This window comes from Vipera berus (genome assembly GCF_964194415.1).
Source record: "Vipera berus genome assembly, chromosome: 4".
Classification (NCBI taxonomy): domain Eukaryota; kingdom Metazoa; phylum Chordata; class Lepidosauria; order Squamata; family Viperidae; genus Vipera; species Vipera berus.
In genome coordinates, this window is record NC_138206.1 from 26,346,947 (window position 1) to 26,365,883 (window position 18,937).

Here is an 18,937-nt window from a genome sequence, read left to right on the forward strand (position 1 = left end):
GGATTGCTTAATGATGGCTTTGTTTACCTCACTTACTATGCTTTGCTTTCAACAGCATAACTGCGAAGCTTGAAAGAGCTTTGGAGAAAGTGGCTCCTCTTCTTCGGGAAATCTTTGTCGATTTTGCCCCATTCCTATCTCGTACATTGTTGGGCAGTCACGGGCAAGAGCTTCTAATAGAAGGTAGCACATATTCACTAATCATTTTATTATTTCTTTAAATGTTTAATCTGTATTACAGTCAAAGGCCAACCATATTAACTGTTAACAAACTGACTAAATGTATACATGTAACTCCATACTATTAATGTATTCCTATAAATAAATTAATACATATTGATATACCACAGTCAACAATAACAATTGATCCACATAACCAACAGTAACAGTTTGTATAGATATTGTGTTCTCTGTGACACTGCGAGCTGTTTTAATAGAATTTTGCCAAATTGTGGGTGAGATGCTCATCCTTAATTGATAAAAGTACAGAATAAAATAGTTCTGAAATTTTAATAGCATTTGGGTAATATATTTCTACGGAGTTTCTCTTCAAACTTGCAATATAGTGGCATAAAGGTAACACTCTGAATTGCTCTTGATCCATAAAGAAAGAGATGGTCCATATATGAAATACAGAATATACTTTATGTGCCCTGGTGAACTGTGAATGGTAACATAGCAAATCTTAATTTTGTATATACGTTCATTTATTTTGATAATTTCTGAAAAAAGGGGATACACATTAAGTTTTGCAAGGGCAAGTCACTTGGTCTTTGATTTGACCAAACAGGAAAACAATAACTTGTTTTGATTTTCCAATGTTACAAGTTTCATTTGTGATCCATGCTACCTGAGCTATTGAATACTGTACTATCTCCTAGGCATTTGAAGTGTTCAATGATGTCTCACTTAAATATAATTATTTTAGGTTTTCTGTAATGAATGTGTAAATGTTCTTCATTAAAGTAATGAGCTAGTATCCTCAAAGTCCTTTAAGGCCAACAAAATTTGTAGACAGAAGGACTATATCATTGGCATAAATAACACTGGAATGCTTGCTGATTAAGATGCTGCTGCACTTTATCTACTTTTTGGTTAAGGTGTTGCTATAAAGATTGAAAAATGCTATAGTTGTCTTATACTTTTTCACAAATAGTTGGAAATGCCCCATTTAGATTACCGTATTTTCCGGCGTATAAGACGACTGGGTGTATAAGACGACCCCTGACTTTTGAGAAGATTTTCAAGATTTTTCGTCTTATACGCCGAAAAATACTTACATGTCAGTTGCCAAGTGTCCGACACAAGCCCGATTCAGCCCCGTCTGATGCAAATGGTGCAAAGCCACGCGCTCTTCCAGGCCAGACTCTGCAAACAGCATGCCAGAAGCCGCAACCACCGCGGGAACTCTGAGTCCCCGCCTTTCGGCAGCCTGCACGGCCAAGCACGATCCGGCTTTGAGATAGCATTTGCAGACGGAGCAGCTGCCGCGTCTGGAGCCAAGCCCCGCCCAGGAGACGGTTGGCCAGGCAGGCCCGGGAGATGCGCTAGAGAGCCGGGCTTGGGGCGGCCATGCCGAGGCCAGCTGGCGAGGTCCGCTGCATGGTCTGCGGGCAAGAGGGGTGCCAAGTACCGCTGTTCTGTACTCCGTGACCGGGCAAGCGATTCTTCCGGTCGGCGCGGGTCAGGTGGTGCCTCAGCAGGAGCAAAGGTGCTCCCTTCCTACTGTCGAGCAGCGCGCCTCTGGGGACCGCCTGCCCCTCTTTTCGGGGACCTGACAGCCAGCATTGGAAGCGCCAGCATGGCCAGTCCTACAGAGAGCAACAGCGGCGGCTGCAGTAGCCGCCCCAGGAGCTGACGAGAGTTTGCCCTCCATCACCCGTTCACCATCGGCCGCTTAACCACGGGTCGCCATCGCCTACCTCCATTCACCCAGCGATCCCACCGTCCAGCAGAAAAGAGAAAAGATCAGAGAGGTGAATAGTATTTTCCGGCGTATAAGACGACTGGGCGTATAAGACGACCCCCAACTTTTGAGAAGATTTTCGTGGGTTAAAAAGTCATCTTATACGCCGGAAAATATGGTACATCTAACTCTCACTTAGATATTGTTATATAATCTGCTAAGTGAAAACATCCATATGCCAGTGTACTTGAGGCTAATTCAATGTTTAGCTATAGCAATAGAGTCAAAAACATTTCCAACATTCAGAAGCATGGCATATATGATTTTGACTCCAAGGAATACTTATCAATTATGCGATCACAAAAATATGATTCATTGTTTCAAGTTCAATACTATTATAGGGACATATCTTTGAGAAATAAGAATCTTTTCAAATCTAATATGTAGCATATTTGATGGCAACACCTGCAAACTCTGATGAAAAGGCTATTCTTAAACATAAACTATTAAGATATATAGGTAGTTGAAAAGTATGTCCTTTGTTTAAAACAGTAACGGAAGTAAATATATCTAATTTTTCAGTTTCATAATGTTTTATATTTAGTATTTTATATTACAACATAGTAATTGATCTTGCTAAATGAATAAATTGATATAAAATCACTAAGCTACTAATTATAAACCCATATTAGTGCCTTAAACAGGATTGATACCACTCATTTACTTATTAATGATACAAAGTATTGTCTGTCTTCTGTCTGTCTGTCTGTCTATCTCCTCTGCTTATAAGTTTCTTGTAACATATCTACAAACACCCAATTATTTTAAATAGCTTAGTAAATATATAACAAATACCATGCATATATCATATACATATAAGCATGTATGATATATGTATAAATATGTATCTTTTGATTTTAGCTTCTAAACCATTTAAGAACACTAGTTTATACTGCTTACTCATCCAAGTTGTTTCAAAGTATTATCTCTGCTCTTAATCATTGCGTAAGTGAATAAAGATGAAGACCTTGTGATGTTGTCATTCTCTGTCTCTTTTGGTAATATTATGGTAAATACACAAATACAAATATAATACAATTATATGCAAATATGTGTGTGTCCTCCTTTTCCTCATCACTACCAGCATTCTTCCCAATACTCTGTTCTCCTTATCTTCTATTCCTTCTTCATCCCCAGCCCAACCATGACAAATCTTTCAAACCTGATTCAGATTGAATGATCTCTAAATTAGATTCACATATAAACCCTTTTGTTGATCTAACATGAGAGCTATGCTATACCTCATTGTCCTTTCACCCAGCAGATCAAATTTAAAAAAATTCTATAACTTTTCATAACCATTTTCTAATCGGGCTGATCTTTCTTAGATTAAAGAAATAGCTGCTGTGTTATGAATATTTCAATTCGGGGGAAAACTATTTTTGATTTTTTACGTTGGCATGTTTTTTTTTATATTCTTACTCCACAGCCACATACCATCATCAGAAATCCTAAGATCATTTTTTTTCTTTATAGAAAAAAGCCAGAACTGTTTGCATGTCATGGAGAGTAGAAATTACTTTCATTCCAGGGACTTCTGGTTTTGCACGGTAGTGACCGGTCGTGGGCTTGCGGATTCTCCACACCCCATGGCTAATTTTGTCCTGCCAGGGGACCCTAAATGGTCTAGGTTGCCCCAGAGAGGCTACGAAGAAAGAAGGGTGCTCCAGCGATTCTGGAATGGCGACAGCCATTCCGTTCGACTTGGGGAAAGCCTTCTAACCCGACAGGAGAAAGGCTGGCTATATTGTATCGACCAGCCCAAGCTAGTTGCAACCGAAGTCCAAAAACACTAACCAGCGCAACTATGAACAGCGTGCTTGAAATTTGGTGAGGAATTTGATCTTCTCTTTTCTCTTTTATATTTAATTCCCTGGAAAAGATCCCCAAGAAGCAAAATACCTCTGAAAGGGAAGGAGGGGGATTTCCGCCCCACCCTTATACTATTGGAAGCGGCGAATTAATCTTTTTATGGAAGATCAAAATATATGGAAGTGAAATAAATATAAAACCTGAAACTTAAAACTTAAATTTGGATAAATCTAAAATTGTTTTAATGGTTAAGACTCTCATTTCAGAGATAATTGTTCATTTTGGAAATTGAAAAACAAATAGTTGCTGACACCTAGTGGCAGATGAAGACTATGACAGCTATGACTTTAATATAAGACTTGGCAAAATCTGGGAAAAGCTAATCTATGTGACTTTCAAAGCTTTAACAATAAAGAACAGCTGTGACAAAAAAGAAATAATCTGGGCTGTAGACAAAGAGAGAATTATAAATTTCAAGAAAAAAATCTTTTTTGAACTATTTGGATTACAAATATCTAATTGGGACTCTAAAGCTATTTACAGAGAAAAGAAAGGAAGAGGAAAACTCAAATTCTTGGCTATCATGGATCAGAGACATGTAGAAAGAACATATCAAGAAAACATAAATACGTCACAGGAGGAGATATATAGTATACTGTAACTAATTCAAACAACGACTTTAAACCACACAGAAATCCAAAACAATTTTGAAAATATAAATCAATCTATTTCCAAGTTAAGTCTGCAACAACAATAAAAAACTCCCAGAAAAACAACAGAGAAGGAGCAGATAAAACAGATAAATGGATATAGAATCAAGAATAGAGACTTAAAGATAAAACTTAACAAAACAAGGAAACATGATTCATAATCTTAGTGGGGAAAAAATCACAAGAATTGGAAAAAACAATTCATCCCTTAATACTACAAAATAAATCTGAGGACAAGAAAACTGATCGGATAAAATGGATTGTAGAGATGTCAAGCACATTGGAGAGAAAGGAAATGATAAGAAAAGCAGAGAGAAAGAAAAAGTAAAAGATTTTCAACAAACGTGGAAAGGCAGAAGTCCTAGACAAAGACACTTCTGATTTACTTTTTATATCTACAGCAATATTTATGAACATACAGAAAAACTTTTTGATTCAGCAAAATACATTGATTAAATAAGACACTGAGCAAAAGAAAAAGACTAAAGTGGAAATTAAGAAAATAGATGATGGGACTTATCAGAGAGAATACTTAGAAAGGAAACATTTGAATATGGTTAAAGAAATAGAAAGGTTTTGGAATATATATGTCACTTTAAGAGGGATGAATTCTCTAAATATAGTATGCTTTTTCCCCTTTTTGTTGTCTTTCTTGATATGAGTAATATAAAAAAGTTGAAATGTTTTAGATATTTAAATGTGATTAAGAAAATTATAATGGATAAAAATGTTTTGAATAAGTTAAAGGACAAGATGACTAGATGTATTAAATGGAATGTTTAAAGATTAAACATATTTTAATTATGATTAAAAAGAATAAGAAATTTAGGAAATAAATACATATTAGCTTAGGAGGGCTATGTACTTTAAGTAGTATGTTATTTTTTATCCTTCTTTACTCTTGCTTTTCTTTCTTTTTTCTACTGTTTTATCTATTTCCTAAGAAATGTAAAAGTGTGAGATGGTTCATATGGAAAAATAGAGTTCAATTCTTAAATATAATTAATTTTTGAGAAAATCGTAACCAGTAAGAATATCTAGGGACGCGGTGGCTCAGTGGGTTAGGACACTGAGCTTGTTGACCAGCAGGTCGGCAGTTTGGTGGGTCGAATCCTGAGTGCCGCGTAACAGAGTGAGCACCTGTTACTCGTCCCAGCTTCTGCCAACCTAGCAGTTTGAAAGCATGTAAAAATGCAAGTAGAAAAATAGGGACCACTACGGTGGGAAGGTAACAGCGTTCCGTGTGCCTAGTCATGCCAGCCACATAACCACGGAGACGTCCTCGGACAAGCGCTGGCTCTTCGGCTTTGAAATGGAGATGAGCACCGGCCCCTAGAGTTGGAAACGACTAGCATGCATGTGCGGGGGAACCTTTACGTTTTAAGAATATCTAGAAACAAATTAAAATAAGGACTGTAACAGGATCTATGATAAGGCAACCCGAATGATTGGATAGAAAAGAAATATTATATTGATGTGATTATTATTTTTAGGATTATTGGGGAAAATATGTATTTAATTGTTATCTATCAAAACGAAAACAATTGTATTAACTCAATATTTGCAAAAGAGGATATTTTGGGAAAAGAGGAAATCAACATGCATGGATTATGGATTATAGAAATTAATTGTTAGTGATTGTTTTACAAATGTAACCCAGACAACACACTGTTCACCAATTATTAAGTGATTTATGTTTTTAAAAAAATCAATAAAATATATTACAAAAAAAAAAGAAATTACTTTCATTCCTACCTGATATATAAATGAATAATTTGAAATGGAACACTCCTTTTGTAATAGATTCCAAGTTCAATTAATTGTTCAATTGGGTGGCTCAATGTGTTCCATTTTTGCTAAACAGCCAGGCTAGTATCCCAATAGCATGCTTTTTCACCTTCTGAATATATTTTGTTCTTTTTAAAGAACATTACTTATAGTATGGGTATTTAACAAATCTATAGATAAACTGACATTTGATTTTTATTGCCTTGTACAATCTGTGTGCACATTATATTTTCTTAACAGATAATCAAAGCTGAGGAATAATTCAACTATATAATAACAAAGCTAAACACATCAATCTTCTAAATACTTTCTTTGGAATAAAATTTCTTCTTATGCTTTAGTTCTCAATATCAGTTAAACATGTACCAGTGCCCACAAGTTCTATATGTTTAAAAAAATCTGTATATTCTGATGACTTAAATTGTAAGTTTGACTGGTGACATATTTCCTGTTCCAGATATCTTTAATAAAGATATGCAACTTTTGTCACATTTTGCTTTTTTTCTTCTTTCTCTTATCGTGAGAGTTTGGTTTAGTTTGGACTGCCCATCAACACAGGTTTTAATTCTTTGGGGTTTATGAGAAATAGCTCCTTTAACACATATATGAGATTAATCTAATATGTTATATTAAGAAGAAAAGGGATTTGGTTTAATTAAATAGTTCAAACAAATTAAATTACATTGGACAACAAAGTTTGCTCTCTGAGCACTTTGGGGTGTATCTTATAGATTTTTGCCTGCCAATCACAAAAATAAGCTGTAATTTAACCTATCATGTATCGTTTTATAGAAATCTTCTGTTTTTAAACAATGGTAACGTATACCCCTTAGTAGCTGTTGGCTGTGCTGCATGCATGGAAGAAACATATGAAATCATGGAACTAATGTTGAAGCTCATCCAGTACACTAAGTACAACTGAAATAGCTATGAAGATCTAAAAGTAGTGCTCTACTGCTTGGAATGCAGCTCAGATTGCCAAGTACTTTTGTTACATATGTGAATAGGACAGCCATGCAAGAGAATGATATTACATTAAAAAGAAATGGCCACTCTGAAATAATTTGGTTCCAGGACAGAAAAAACATGGCACATGAGCCACTTGCTGACCCAACAAAGATATTTTTGCCTCTGCTTCATAGAAAATGCAGACTTTTGAAAACAAACATGAAAGCAATGAACAAGAAAAGTGAAGGTTTTTGTTGTTTGAGACAGATATTTCCAAGAATAACTGATGTCAAGATTAAGGAAGACATTTTGTTGGTTCACAAATCAGTGACAAGCAGTTTAAAGATCTGTTAGTAGGGTCAGAGAAAATCGCCTGGAAGGCATTCAAGGATGTTGACAATTTTCTTGGCAACCACACATCAAACTGCATTCAACTGGTTGACAAACCTCTTATAGCATACAGACAAAAGGGCAATATATCACTGAAGATTAATTTTCTGCATTCAGGTTTAGACTTCTTTCCTGAAAATCTAACTGCAGTCAGTAACAAACACGGTAAAAGTTTTCACCAGGTCATTGCCATAATGGAAAAACGGTATCAGGACAGTACAATCCATCAGTGCTGGCTGACTGTTGTTGGGCACTGCAGTGAGATGCATCGGACACAATCAGCAGCAAAATATTTTAGCCCTGTTGAACTGATATAGCTTGTCATAAATGTTGTGTGATTAAAGGTATTACAGACATTGCAAGTTATTTTCATGCTTCAAGACTGGTTCATGTTACAGTCATTCTGAAATTATGTTCATGTTCAGTTTGAAATCACCAAAGTTTTTCAGGAAGCAAATTTTTTGAAAAACAATTGTTATCAAATGTTAGACGTTAAAATAAAAATAAAAAATAAGCTCCAGATATTTTGTAAATTAATAAAATGCAAAACCGCTCTGGTGAGAGTCCAATATAGATGTAAATAAAATGAAAGCATCACATTCCACTATGCCGCATTTCCTTATGGAAAAGCAAAAGTTATTCAAAACAACAATATAAATCAAAGAGAAAAAGAAAAAAAAGGATAAAGTCCAACAGATGTTTAAAATAAATCAGCATTCAGCCAGCTGGTCAACTTTTAAAGATAAAAATCAAAGTGCAACAAAAAATTTAAAAAGTGAAGTTAAAACCCAGGCATACTTAAGAAAATGAACTTCCAACAAGAAGATGGATGACCAGTGACTTTCTGATCACTCCAAGGAACTGGAATCTTCAAGACTCCCCAGGTGGATCCATAGCTGTCCAAACGCTGTCTTGCTCCCATTCAAGTCCAGCGAGCAGCACTGCCAGGGAACCAGTGTTGGCAGCAAAATGAGCAGAACATTAGCAGGAAAAAGAGATTCCTACCATTCAGCAGCCATCTTGGGGAGGAGTGTTGAAAGCTGTTTTAAAAATTTTGATGAAATGATAATGACTGTGGAAATTATTCAGATGCTTGTAGCTCTGGATAAATTATATTCACAAAAGGAATGTGATTTGAAAGCAGCAGATCCAATGGAAACTTAGACTTAGAACTGAGTTGATTGCATATACCTTCTGAAGTTCAAGCTTGCATTCTTTTACAACACCAGAAACCTGACTGAGTGGAAAAGTGATAAATTGGCTTTCCCTAGGAAGATTGAAGAATGTGGGGAATGGATTTATCACACAACTGGAAAACAATTTTGTTTGAACCATTTTGAGGAACATAGACTGAACAAATTTAAATGAAATTGATTGTCAAACGTGAAAATCAAGAAGCAGAGGAAGTTCAAATGAATATAAGCAGTTATTGCAAGCTTAAGCTCCCTATAAGAATCTGAGCTACTAAGGGTCAAAGCAAATTAGTGGTAGATAAGAATCAATGGAATTCAAGGTGGAACTTAGATCTCTTGGGAGCACAAACTCAAGACTGATGACACATTTGACCACTTCCTTGGGTTCAGCCAGGTCATCTCCTACATCATTATTTTAATTTATCTTGTTTTCTATGAAGAAAAAGCAGTAGAGCCTTAGATAACAAATCCTGCTATTTGTGGAGTGCAGTCAGTAAGTGCACTTGTTGAGAGGGCAATGGGGCTTAGACTGTTGCTTTCTGCTCCAGTGTTCTTTCAACCAGATCTTGAACTGATGTTTCTCTTGTTTTTGTTTTGGTCTCATTCAGATATTAGTACAATTCTGTCTTGCTAATTCACAAGAGTTGTTGCCCCCTCCTTGGAGTTGTCTTGGGTGTCCTCCAGATTGTTCTTTAGATAAATGCTATCATTCAGGGGTATCAGAGTTATTATATATCAATTGTGATTACTTTAAAGCCCATGGTGCCTTGCAAACTACAACAGCACAGCACCTAATTCTTTTCTGAAAATTATCACACAGCATAAAGAAAATAGCAAGTTTGTTAGTTGTTCAAGAAGCAGTTGGTTAAGTAGTAATATATTAGTTTCTTCACTTCCTAAACTTATCAATGAAGCCATATTTGTATCACCCTGTAGCTTTCATCATGTTGCTTTTAGTCACACGCTCTGGAGTTTTACCAGAAAAATCTTAACATAAGAAGTGTGCATATATAAGTAGTGTGTCTTTGTACAAGGCAGCAGTTTTCTGTGTTAAGATCAACTGCAAAGTATCCAAGATTAGAGCAGCTTTTTAATACTATTAATACTAATAGCTGTGGTCATTTTAATTATGAGAATTTGACTATGTTCCCTTTTGTTTAGCTCCTTGTCAGCTGTCTAATAGTTGAAGTGGTTTAGTAGTGATAAGTGTCCCATTAAAGTTTTTATTCTCTTTTTTGTTCATGCAAAAAAAATGTGATCGACTATACCAATCGTTTTTTTCAAATGCGATTTTTACATTTATTTCATCTTTCATTAATTAACTACTGACTTGTAAATCTGATAGAATGGAATTACTGTGTGATATCTTTCTGTAGCTTTTCTGCTTACTGTACATAAAAATAGGATTGTGAGCAAATCAGTATTTATCCATTATTTGAAATAAATATAGATTGTATAGGAACACTTTTATCTCCAGTGACTCTTTGTTCATGTCTGTTTAAAATAAGTTTGCCTTTTCAGCATATATAGTTGAAACTACAGCTATAAGTAATGATTTTCATTGAAGGAATGTATTTGATTTCCAGAAAAGTACTTATGTATTTGTCTGATAATAATTCTGAATAACATTTTTACTTTTACTTTTGAAAGGTATTCATTTAAAGATCAATTTTTAGCAATGCTTATACTAAGTCAAACACTATTTTGAATACATGTGGGGTATTAACGCTACTGTGTTTTTTATTATTATGGAAACCTACAGAACTGAAATTGAAAGACTATTTTGGAAAAACTTTTTTTACAAAGTATCATTTCATTGATTTGTGCATATTTAACAAAGGATGTTGTTTGCATTGTCGATAAGAGTTATCAACTTTATATCCATACATGACCTTTGAAAATTTGAAATTTTTTCAGTTTGCAATTCTTCTCCTTCTCAGATAAAACTAATTCAAAGGAGGCTTACCCTTATATATAGCTACCCTTCCTTAACAAACTCATATGGAAGTTTTGCCCAGCAAAGAGAGGTCTTATTGAGACATCTGATTGTGCAAACGTTAATATATTCAGCTTCCCATAATCACCAGCTGTCTTTGACAAAAAACATTTGTGAAAAATATTGGTGAAAGACTGTTTGGCCTGACAATAACTTTCTTCACTTCATTGCTTTTGCAGCAAGCTGTTGTTCCCTATTCCTTTTTTATATGTATACTTCAAATAGCTGTATTTCCGGGTGTGACAGCTCTAAGTCAGGGAGGTTTATAAGTCAGTCCTGATTTTTCTAAGAGCGAAGAATCAAATCTATATTCGGGAATGAACTAAAACTTTGTTTGTTCCATCCATATTCATTCATCTACCACTGAATGATTCTGTTTACTCTCAGCTTAACTGAAGTATGTATCTCTAACTAATATATAAATCACCCTGTCAGAAATTCTGTAGAATAATATGCAGTAAATAGACATTTATATTAACTGAGGGAGGAAACATGAAAATAATTTTAAAAATATAGTGGACATTGTATGATACTTTCTGTCAAAAGGTTTTGTAAGCTATTTATTTTTATGTTTAAAGTAGAATTTGTACCTGCAAAGTAGGCAAGTAAAGCGTTCTTCAGAATAACTATGGTACTTCTACAGTATCTGCCAAACTGAAAGGATTCATAAAGCAGCCTAATTATAATAACAGATTTTAAACTCAAGGTATGGCATGGTATTTATACTGGTGAAACCTCCAAGACAGAATGGGGCATAACATGAATTTAAAAAGTTAAAAGGGACATGTTTTAATCATTGCAAGGCAGTTGGGAAAACCAGGAAAAAATATATCTCTGAAAATATTTGTGTGAGCATTTGAACATCTCAGAGATGAATGCTATTTTATATTAATCAGAAATATTCATTTCTGATTAATGGTGGTGACTATGAGGTTATATCTAAATATGCGAGAACTTTCTTAAAATTAAAAAAAAGCATTTGTAAACATTCACCTTAAGAAACTTGAAGGTTTGAAATCTTGTATAGTATGATATTTAAATTTAAAAATTAAAACTCAAGAAGTTTGCTTTGGTTCTAGAGTTCAGCTTCCATTATATACTAGAATCTTCAAATAAAAGAACAACATGTGATATTCAATCAATCAATATAGAAATAATCTATTCTTCTCTGTGTGTGTGTGTGTCAAATTGAGCAAATAGCATGGCTTCATATTTCTGAAATGTACAGAATTCTTTTTGTGCCAATTTGTGGCCCTTTCTGTATTTTATATAATATAAGGTTGACTTTACTGTTCAGTGGAAAACCCATATAATTGGGTCACAAATGGTTTCTGATTTAAGATAATTGGAGATTATTCTGAGCAGTCTTTGCTAGATATGTCCTACTGAAATGTTACAGGATCTAACCTATGTAACTTATTTGAGAAAAAAATGCAATTTAACATTGCAACTTCTAATTAGTGCTTTGTTTTCACTTTTTTACAGGACTGGTTTGCATGAAATCAAGCACCTCAGTGGTTGAACTTGTTATGCTTCTTTGTTCACAAGTAAGGTGATTCCTAGTTTTTACAAATACTACTTTTGTTTTTTCTTTGGAGAAACACAATTATTGGATGCATGCATTTCCACCTGTATATTGAAAAAGTAATTATTTGATACTGTTATAGAGCTCATAGAGCAACTGAAATGGTGTTATAAACGCCATTATAACAACACCTTTATTTTTCTGTTTAAATAAGCATTGAATATGACTTCAATGTGATATCCGATTGATAAAACCTTAACAAAATAATACATAATTAAATGAATTATAACTGATTTCAACAACAGAAAATTCATGTCAGCAATTTATTAGCAATTATGAGCAATTTGTTTAATTATTTGGTTTGTATTTCTTTTTGACAATATTGCCTGTAAAAGTCAGTTAATATAAGGCATGACATCTGAAAACTTTGATATTGATAAATAGCAATGTATCACATAATAGACAATTGGAAGCATATGATTAAAACGCATTGCAGATATGCGCATGAATACAAATAATGTGCATGTTTGGGACTCATTGGGACAATTGCTGTAGGACAGGCATCACACATGTTCAGGAAAAATAACCATTTAAAGTATAAATCTGGAGATGTGGCTTTGTTTTTATTCTAATAGATAATAATCAAAAGGTAAGAATTATTCTGAATTGAAGGATCAGCTGTCATTTTAATCTGGTATATTATTTTTTTGCAAATAATCTAATATCTGCTTTTGAATAAAGTTACTTCTTTTCACACTTCTTTGTATTCACTTAAGTAAACCTGATATAAAATAATATTTAAAGTGCTTATTCCTGTAAATATGGCAAATTTACAAGAGCAGTATGCTTGCTATTAAAATGTAGAGCCACATTTTAATAATAAAATTATATTTGCAGATGTTAAAATATGCAATGCTGTCATAAATTAGAATTAAGTCTCATAACTGAAATATACTTTGCTTACTCACATTTTGATGATCCACAAACTGATTCTTCAAAACACATACACACACCCCAAAAAAGAGGGGAGGACACTAAATAAAAGATGTCTGTATTTGGAATGTTCATTGTGGTTGAGTTTCAAAACTTTTCTTGCAAAAAAAAAACACTTTTAAAACTTGTTACATAATAATTAAATCCTTGGTTCAAGAAAGTCCCAAATATTTAAGTCCACTGAATTCTGAACACTGAAGCTGTTCATAGGCAGATGCTTAAACTGGACTAATACAATATATTCTTCTCTGCTCCTTGTTTTAACTGCAGCTCACAGAGTTAAAGTGGAATGCTGCATTACAGCTTAGTGTGTTTTGATGGTCTCATCATCTAATCATAGGTTTAACATTACTCATTTGCTGGCTCCAGGAATTCCTGCCATTAAGGACTCTAGAGATGTAATGTGCCTCAAATATTGATTGTGGGAAAAGTGAGAAATTCAAGCTTCTTTGCTTTTTCACCTTCCCTTTCATCCTTATATAGAATTTGTGCAGTAAACAAACCAATTGTTTTTAAACTTGAAATGTTATCCTGGAATGTATATTTAGATAATATTTATATATATTCCAACTAAATACATTATTTTAAAGGCAGCGTTAGATGGGCTTATAATAAACTTTCACTTTACTTCAGCCCCCAAATATCGGATCAGGTTTGTTTTTTTTTGTAATTTCACAAAATAAAATGTTCAATTTTTTAAGATCTAGAACTGTTTGGAGTCTACCATAGAACTGTACAGTGCTTCAGATTTGACCTCCAGATAGTACTTAGAGTAATTCTGCAAAAATGCAAAGGAAGCAATTTCCCTCAATATATTAAAATAGTTGTGTCTTTTTCCCAAGTTCACCTCATTAGCTTCCATAGCTGTCCCACAATCATGAGAATAGTTTATTTAAGGCACTGGTGTCAAACCCACTATGTCACATGACGTTTAGTGATGTATCATGACTTTTTTTGCATTACCGGAGCTGGGATGGGTGCGGCCTCTGTATGATGCAATTGGCCTGCGGGCCAGCAGTTTGACACCCCTGATTTAAGGTGTTACACTTTGTGAAGAGGAAATCCAAAGTGTTTCAAATGATATTTATGAATTATCTTGTTAAGAGGAGGAAGATTCAACTGATTTCTAATAAGGACATAAAATGCTTAGCTATTTTATAGAACTTAAAAATAAAAGTTAAGAATTGACAGCTGAAGAAGGAATTGTTAATTGATTAAACATATAACAAGAAAGAGTTGTTATATAAGTTGATGCATATATGTTGCAACAATATTTTTTAAAAATGTCTTTTCCAATACATAAAATATTCATGATAGAAGCAGTATACATCTAGTAGAACTCTCACATTCACACACACACACACACAAAGAGAGAGAGAGAGAGAGAGAGAGAGAGAGAGAGAGCTCATTACATTTTTCTAATGATTGTATTGTTCATGAAATATGAAACCGTATCATACAATCTTTTTATGGATGCACTTCAAGTTGGGATATAGGAGAGCCAAGATGATTCTCTTCCAACATCCTGTCCTTCTTATCCTAGAGGCCAAGGGTATTTGGAACATAGCTTGGACATAATCTAATCCAATTTTTTTTCAGTTGGTGGCAGTCTACCTGGGAAATAGGCTACTTGTTTAGAATGACAGTAGCTGGTAGAAAAATAACCCCTGCATTATTTCATTCTGTGGACAGGAAAGGAGGTTCTTAAAATGTTTTGCTTTTAAAGGTAAAAAAGTAAATATATAGTGGAACAGAAAACTACTTAGGGATGAACTGCAAGAGACATACATGTAAATTGAAATGTAGCCAGCTGTATGAATAATGCTCAATCTGCAATTTAGACAGATTCTTTTGCAGAAAAGAGGCAAGATATCCCTATTGGACTTGCAGATATTACAGAGATGCTATCCCTTGCTCCCACACTGATTATTTTGAGCAGCCTATCATAACCAAGTTGCCAGTCCCAATTGTGGTCACTAAATAATGGCTAGCTTCAATCAGAATAGAGCTGGAAGGGACCTTGGAGGTCTTCTAGTCCAACCTCCTGCTCAAGCAGAAGACCCTATACCATTTCAGATAGGTGGCTATCCAGTCTTTTCTTAAAAGCCTCCAGTGGTGAAGCACCTACAACATCTGAAGGCAAGCTGTTCCACTGGTTAATTGTACTCACTGTTAAGAAGTTTCTCCTTAATGCCAGGTTGCTTCTCTCCTTGATTAGTTTCCATCCATTGTTTCTTGTCTTGCCTTCTGGTACTTTGGAGAATAGATTGAACCCCTCTTCTTTGTGGCAGCCTCTCAAATACTGGAATAATGCTATCATGTCACCCGTAGTCCTTCTTTTCTCTAGACTGACCATACCCAATTCCTGCAACTATTCTTTATATATTTTTGTCTCCAGGCTCTTAAGCATCTTAGTTGCTCTTCTTTGCACTTTTTCCAAAGTCTCATATTTTTTTGTAATGTGGTGACCAAAACTGGATGCAGTATTCCAGGTGTGGTCTTACTAAGGATTTATAAAGTGGTACTAATACTTCACGTGATTTTGATTCTGTGCCTCTATTTATACAGTCAAGGATTGTATTAGCTTTTTTGGCTGCCTATAGAAATATTTTAGAAGAACAGTATAACCCAACCATAAAAGTAATAGTAGTAACTAATAATAACTATTTAAAATAAGAGTAAAATAAAGCTAGAGGCTTCAAAAACCTGATATTTTTCTAACATTAGATTCCATACTAAAACATTTCATTGATGTTTTAATTTTTATATATATATATTTAATCTTATGAACTTCATTCAGTGAGTTTTTCCTGTGGATTGAAGCTTTATCCTATTGACTAAAGCCTGTTTGATCACTACATTCAGTAAAAGAATTTATTTTTGCCAGCTCCCTAGCTTTTGTATCTTCTCCCTATAGCTAAAGTTCCTCCAAACATCTTGGGACATTTGGAAGCCTAAGTATTGTGGGGATAAAGAAAGATAAGCAAAATATCACCTCTGTTTCCATTGATGGAAATTTCCTGTGTAAGAAAAAAAAACCTTTCATTGGTAGAGAAACATAATGCCTAAAAGTTCATGGTGTTATTCTCCCCTCACCCCAAACCTGGTAATACTGGCAATACAATGTTTGAGATTTTGATTTTTTCCCCAAAATTAATTGCACTTTGCAATCTGTGTTAGCAGTCTGTTTTGAAGATAAATGTATCTTCAAAAAGATAGATGATTGAGAAGGCTTTTGAAGGGGTTTATTTATATAAAGTAGGGTAATAGTAGACACTGAAAAGGAAAGGGAAATGCAAAGTTTGTTTTCTTTTCATTTGCTACAGCAAATTAGATGCTTTTATGCTCTTTATTTGGAAATTCCATGTTAACGACTACAGATTAGCAAGGATGTCAATTTTTTTTACTTATCTGAGCTCCTGAGTAAACTTAACATTGCCAGCGGCTCATGTCTAAGGTATGGTCTAAATTTACATGAAATATCACATTACAAACGTCTGAAGGTACATGTCATGGATAATTCAGTTCATATGGGCAGGTTTTTAGACTCTGAAGGATATGCAATCAAGACTGTCCCCAGAGGAATTATGTCTTTGTGAAAAATTTGCTTTAAGCTTTACAGGAACTCCTGTAGGGAGGGATACTGCATTATTCGACACTGAGAAACCACTTTTCTTTTTATATTTTGATTACTATTGTCCTTTTACAATAGCTTTCTTTCATGTGTATTAACACTCTGCATTTCCCAAATATGAGGCTGAGATTATACTTAGATTGATTTGGTCTGCAATGTCCTTAGAAAATTTATAATAAATAACAATGTACTTAATACACTTGAATTGGGTTAATTTTCAGGGGTGGGTGGGATTAAGATGGTGATTTGGACAAGATCTGTCCTTTAGTAACTAGTCTTTGTTTGCTATAGTCTAGTTTTATATGTCACAGCTGTGACATTGTTTTGTAGCAGATTCCTCAAATAAACCAAGACATTTCACCCAAAGTTTGGTTTTCCTTTTTTAAAAGCATATTTGATATTCATTAATAATTTTTTTCTTTGCTTTAAGAACCACAATAGATTCTAAGTATTTCCAGATTGTTGTAAAATTTTCCTGTTAAGAGTAGTAATATATTCAAATATAATCATGCTATTTCAAATGGGTCTTCATCTTTCCATTGAAAATAAAAACATTAAAATAAAAGATTTTTCCTCTATTAGACCCATTAGTGACAGAAATAAAGGAGGTATCAGGCTTAAAGTATAGAGTGATTCTGTCTGGAGATGCTAAAATAGATATACAACATTTTATACCTTTTATACCTTTTATTTATTAACAAAAAGGCACTTTCTTGCTGTGGTAACAGAACATTTATATTCAGTGAGATTTTTTAATAAAGAAACAACACTAAAGGAGAAAAATTACAGTTCCAATGTTAGAATAAGTTTACTTTCATATATATTTTAAATATAAGATCACCCTTGAAATGTTATTTTGGGGTTTATGAAGTTTGATTTCTAATCAGAATATTAATAGATAGGAATTACTATGAGATTCACAAGAAATGAATGTAAAAGAATTCTACTATATTATATTTTTGAACCCTTATTCTAAAGCTGAGGGTAATACTTGAAAGAAATACACATAATAAGCTGTTTCGATAGTAACTTTAATATATTGATATATTGACTCCATAATATATTGAGTTAATTTGAGACAGTTGCTGGTTTAATATGGTTTTGAAAAAATATTCAAGGTTATCATAATTAAATTAAAAATAAATAATTCCTGTCCCCAAACTAATAACAGATTTATAAAGTTGTTCCATATAGTTATAAAGGTACACAACTGACATAAATCATTTTCTCATGCCATCTATATTCAAGAGAGCTTCAGAGCTGAAGCTTGACTTCTTGTTTATAGCGTTACTCCTTAATACCCCAATATGGTGTAAGTGATAGAAGAAGAGAATGCTTTATGATAGCTTGTATTGTTATGCTAGCTGTGATTTTTCTCTGATAAGGGATGGCCTAATCATTATGCTTCATGCATCTGGATTAGATTATTGTGAGGCATGGTATATAACTGACTTAGAAACATCAGCTAATTGTGAAATTGGCAGCAGGCTATTGATTTGTCCAAACCTGAGGCATCATTTTTATTATTTTAAGCAATGCAACTATTAATTGACATTTGAACCAAATACAGAGTTTAATGAATTGCATGCTGAATAATTCAACTCCCCCCCCCATTTTTCCCCCCATCATGGTATTTCAAGAATTGTCCAGAGATGAAACCAATAACCACACTGGGCATCCCAAGAGCTGTATGCAATACTTACAGATCCCAGCTATGCTGAGTTTGCAACAGATTCCATCATCCCTATCCAGACAAGAAGTCTACCATATCTAGACCTCAAGAATACCATTAAATGGGGGTAAAATAGGGAGAGACAGATTATTTATTTATTTATTATTTATTTTCTGAATTCAAAGTATCTTACCTTAAAAAAGAGAAATATAATATTTAAAATTAGTGTAATAATCTAAATAAGGAAAACTTTCAATAACTACATGACAAATATAAAAATTAAAACACAGAAGGAATTTAAAAGGATTTA

The 18,937-nt window shown here is 34.0% G+C and overlaps 1 protein-coding gene across 3 annotated transcripts in view; it reads left to right on the plus strand.

Annotated features, from left to right (window-relative positions):
- NBEA (neurobeachin) overlaps nt 1-18,937 on the plus strand; it is a 397,191-nt gene that overhangs the window by 157,781 nt on the left and 220,473 nt on the right. For all 3 annotated transcript variants that reach the window (XM_081327264.1, XM_081327262.1, XM_081327263.1), the window contains 2 exons: nt 56-183; nt 12,289-12,350. In XM_081327264.1, the coding sequence (XP_081183390.1) occupies nt 56-183; nt 12,289-12,350 (190 nt within the window). The remainder of the gene's footprint in view (nt 1-55; nt 184-12,288; nt 12,351-18,937) is intronic.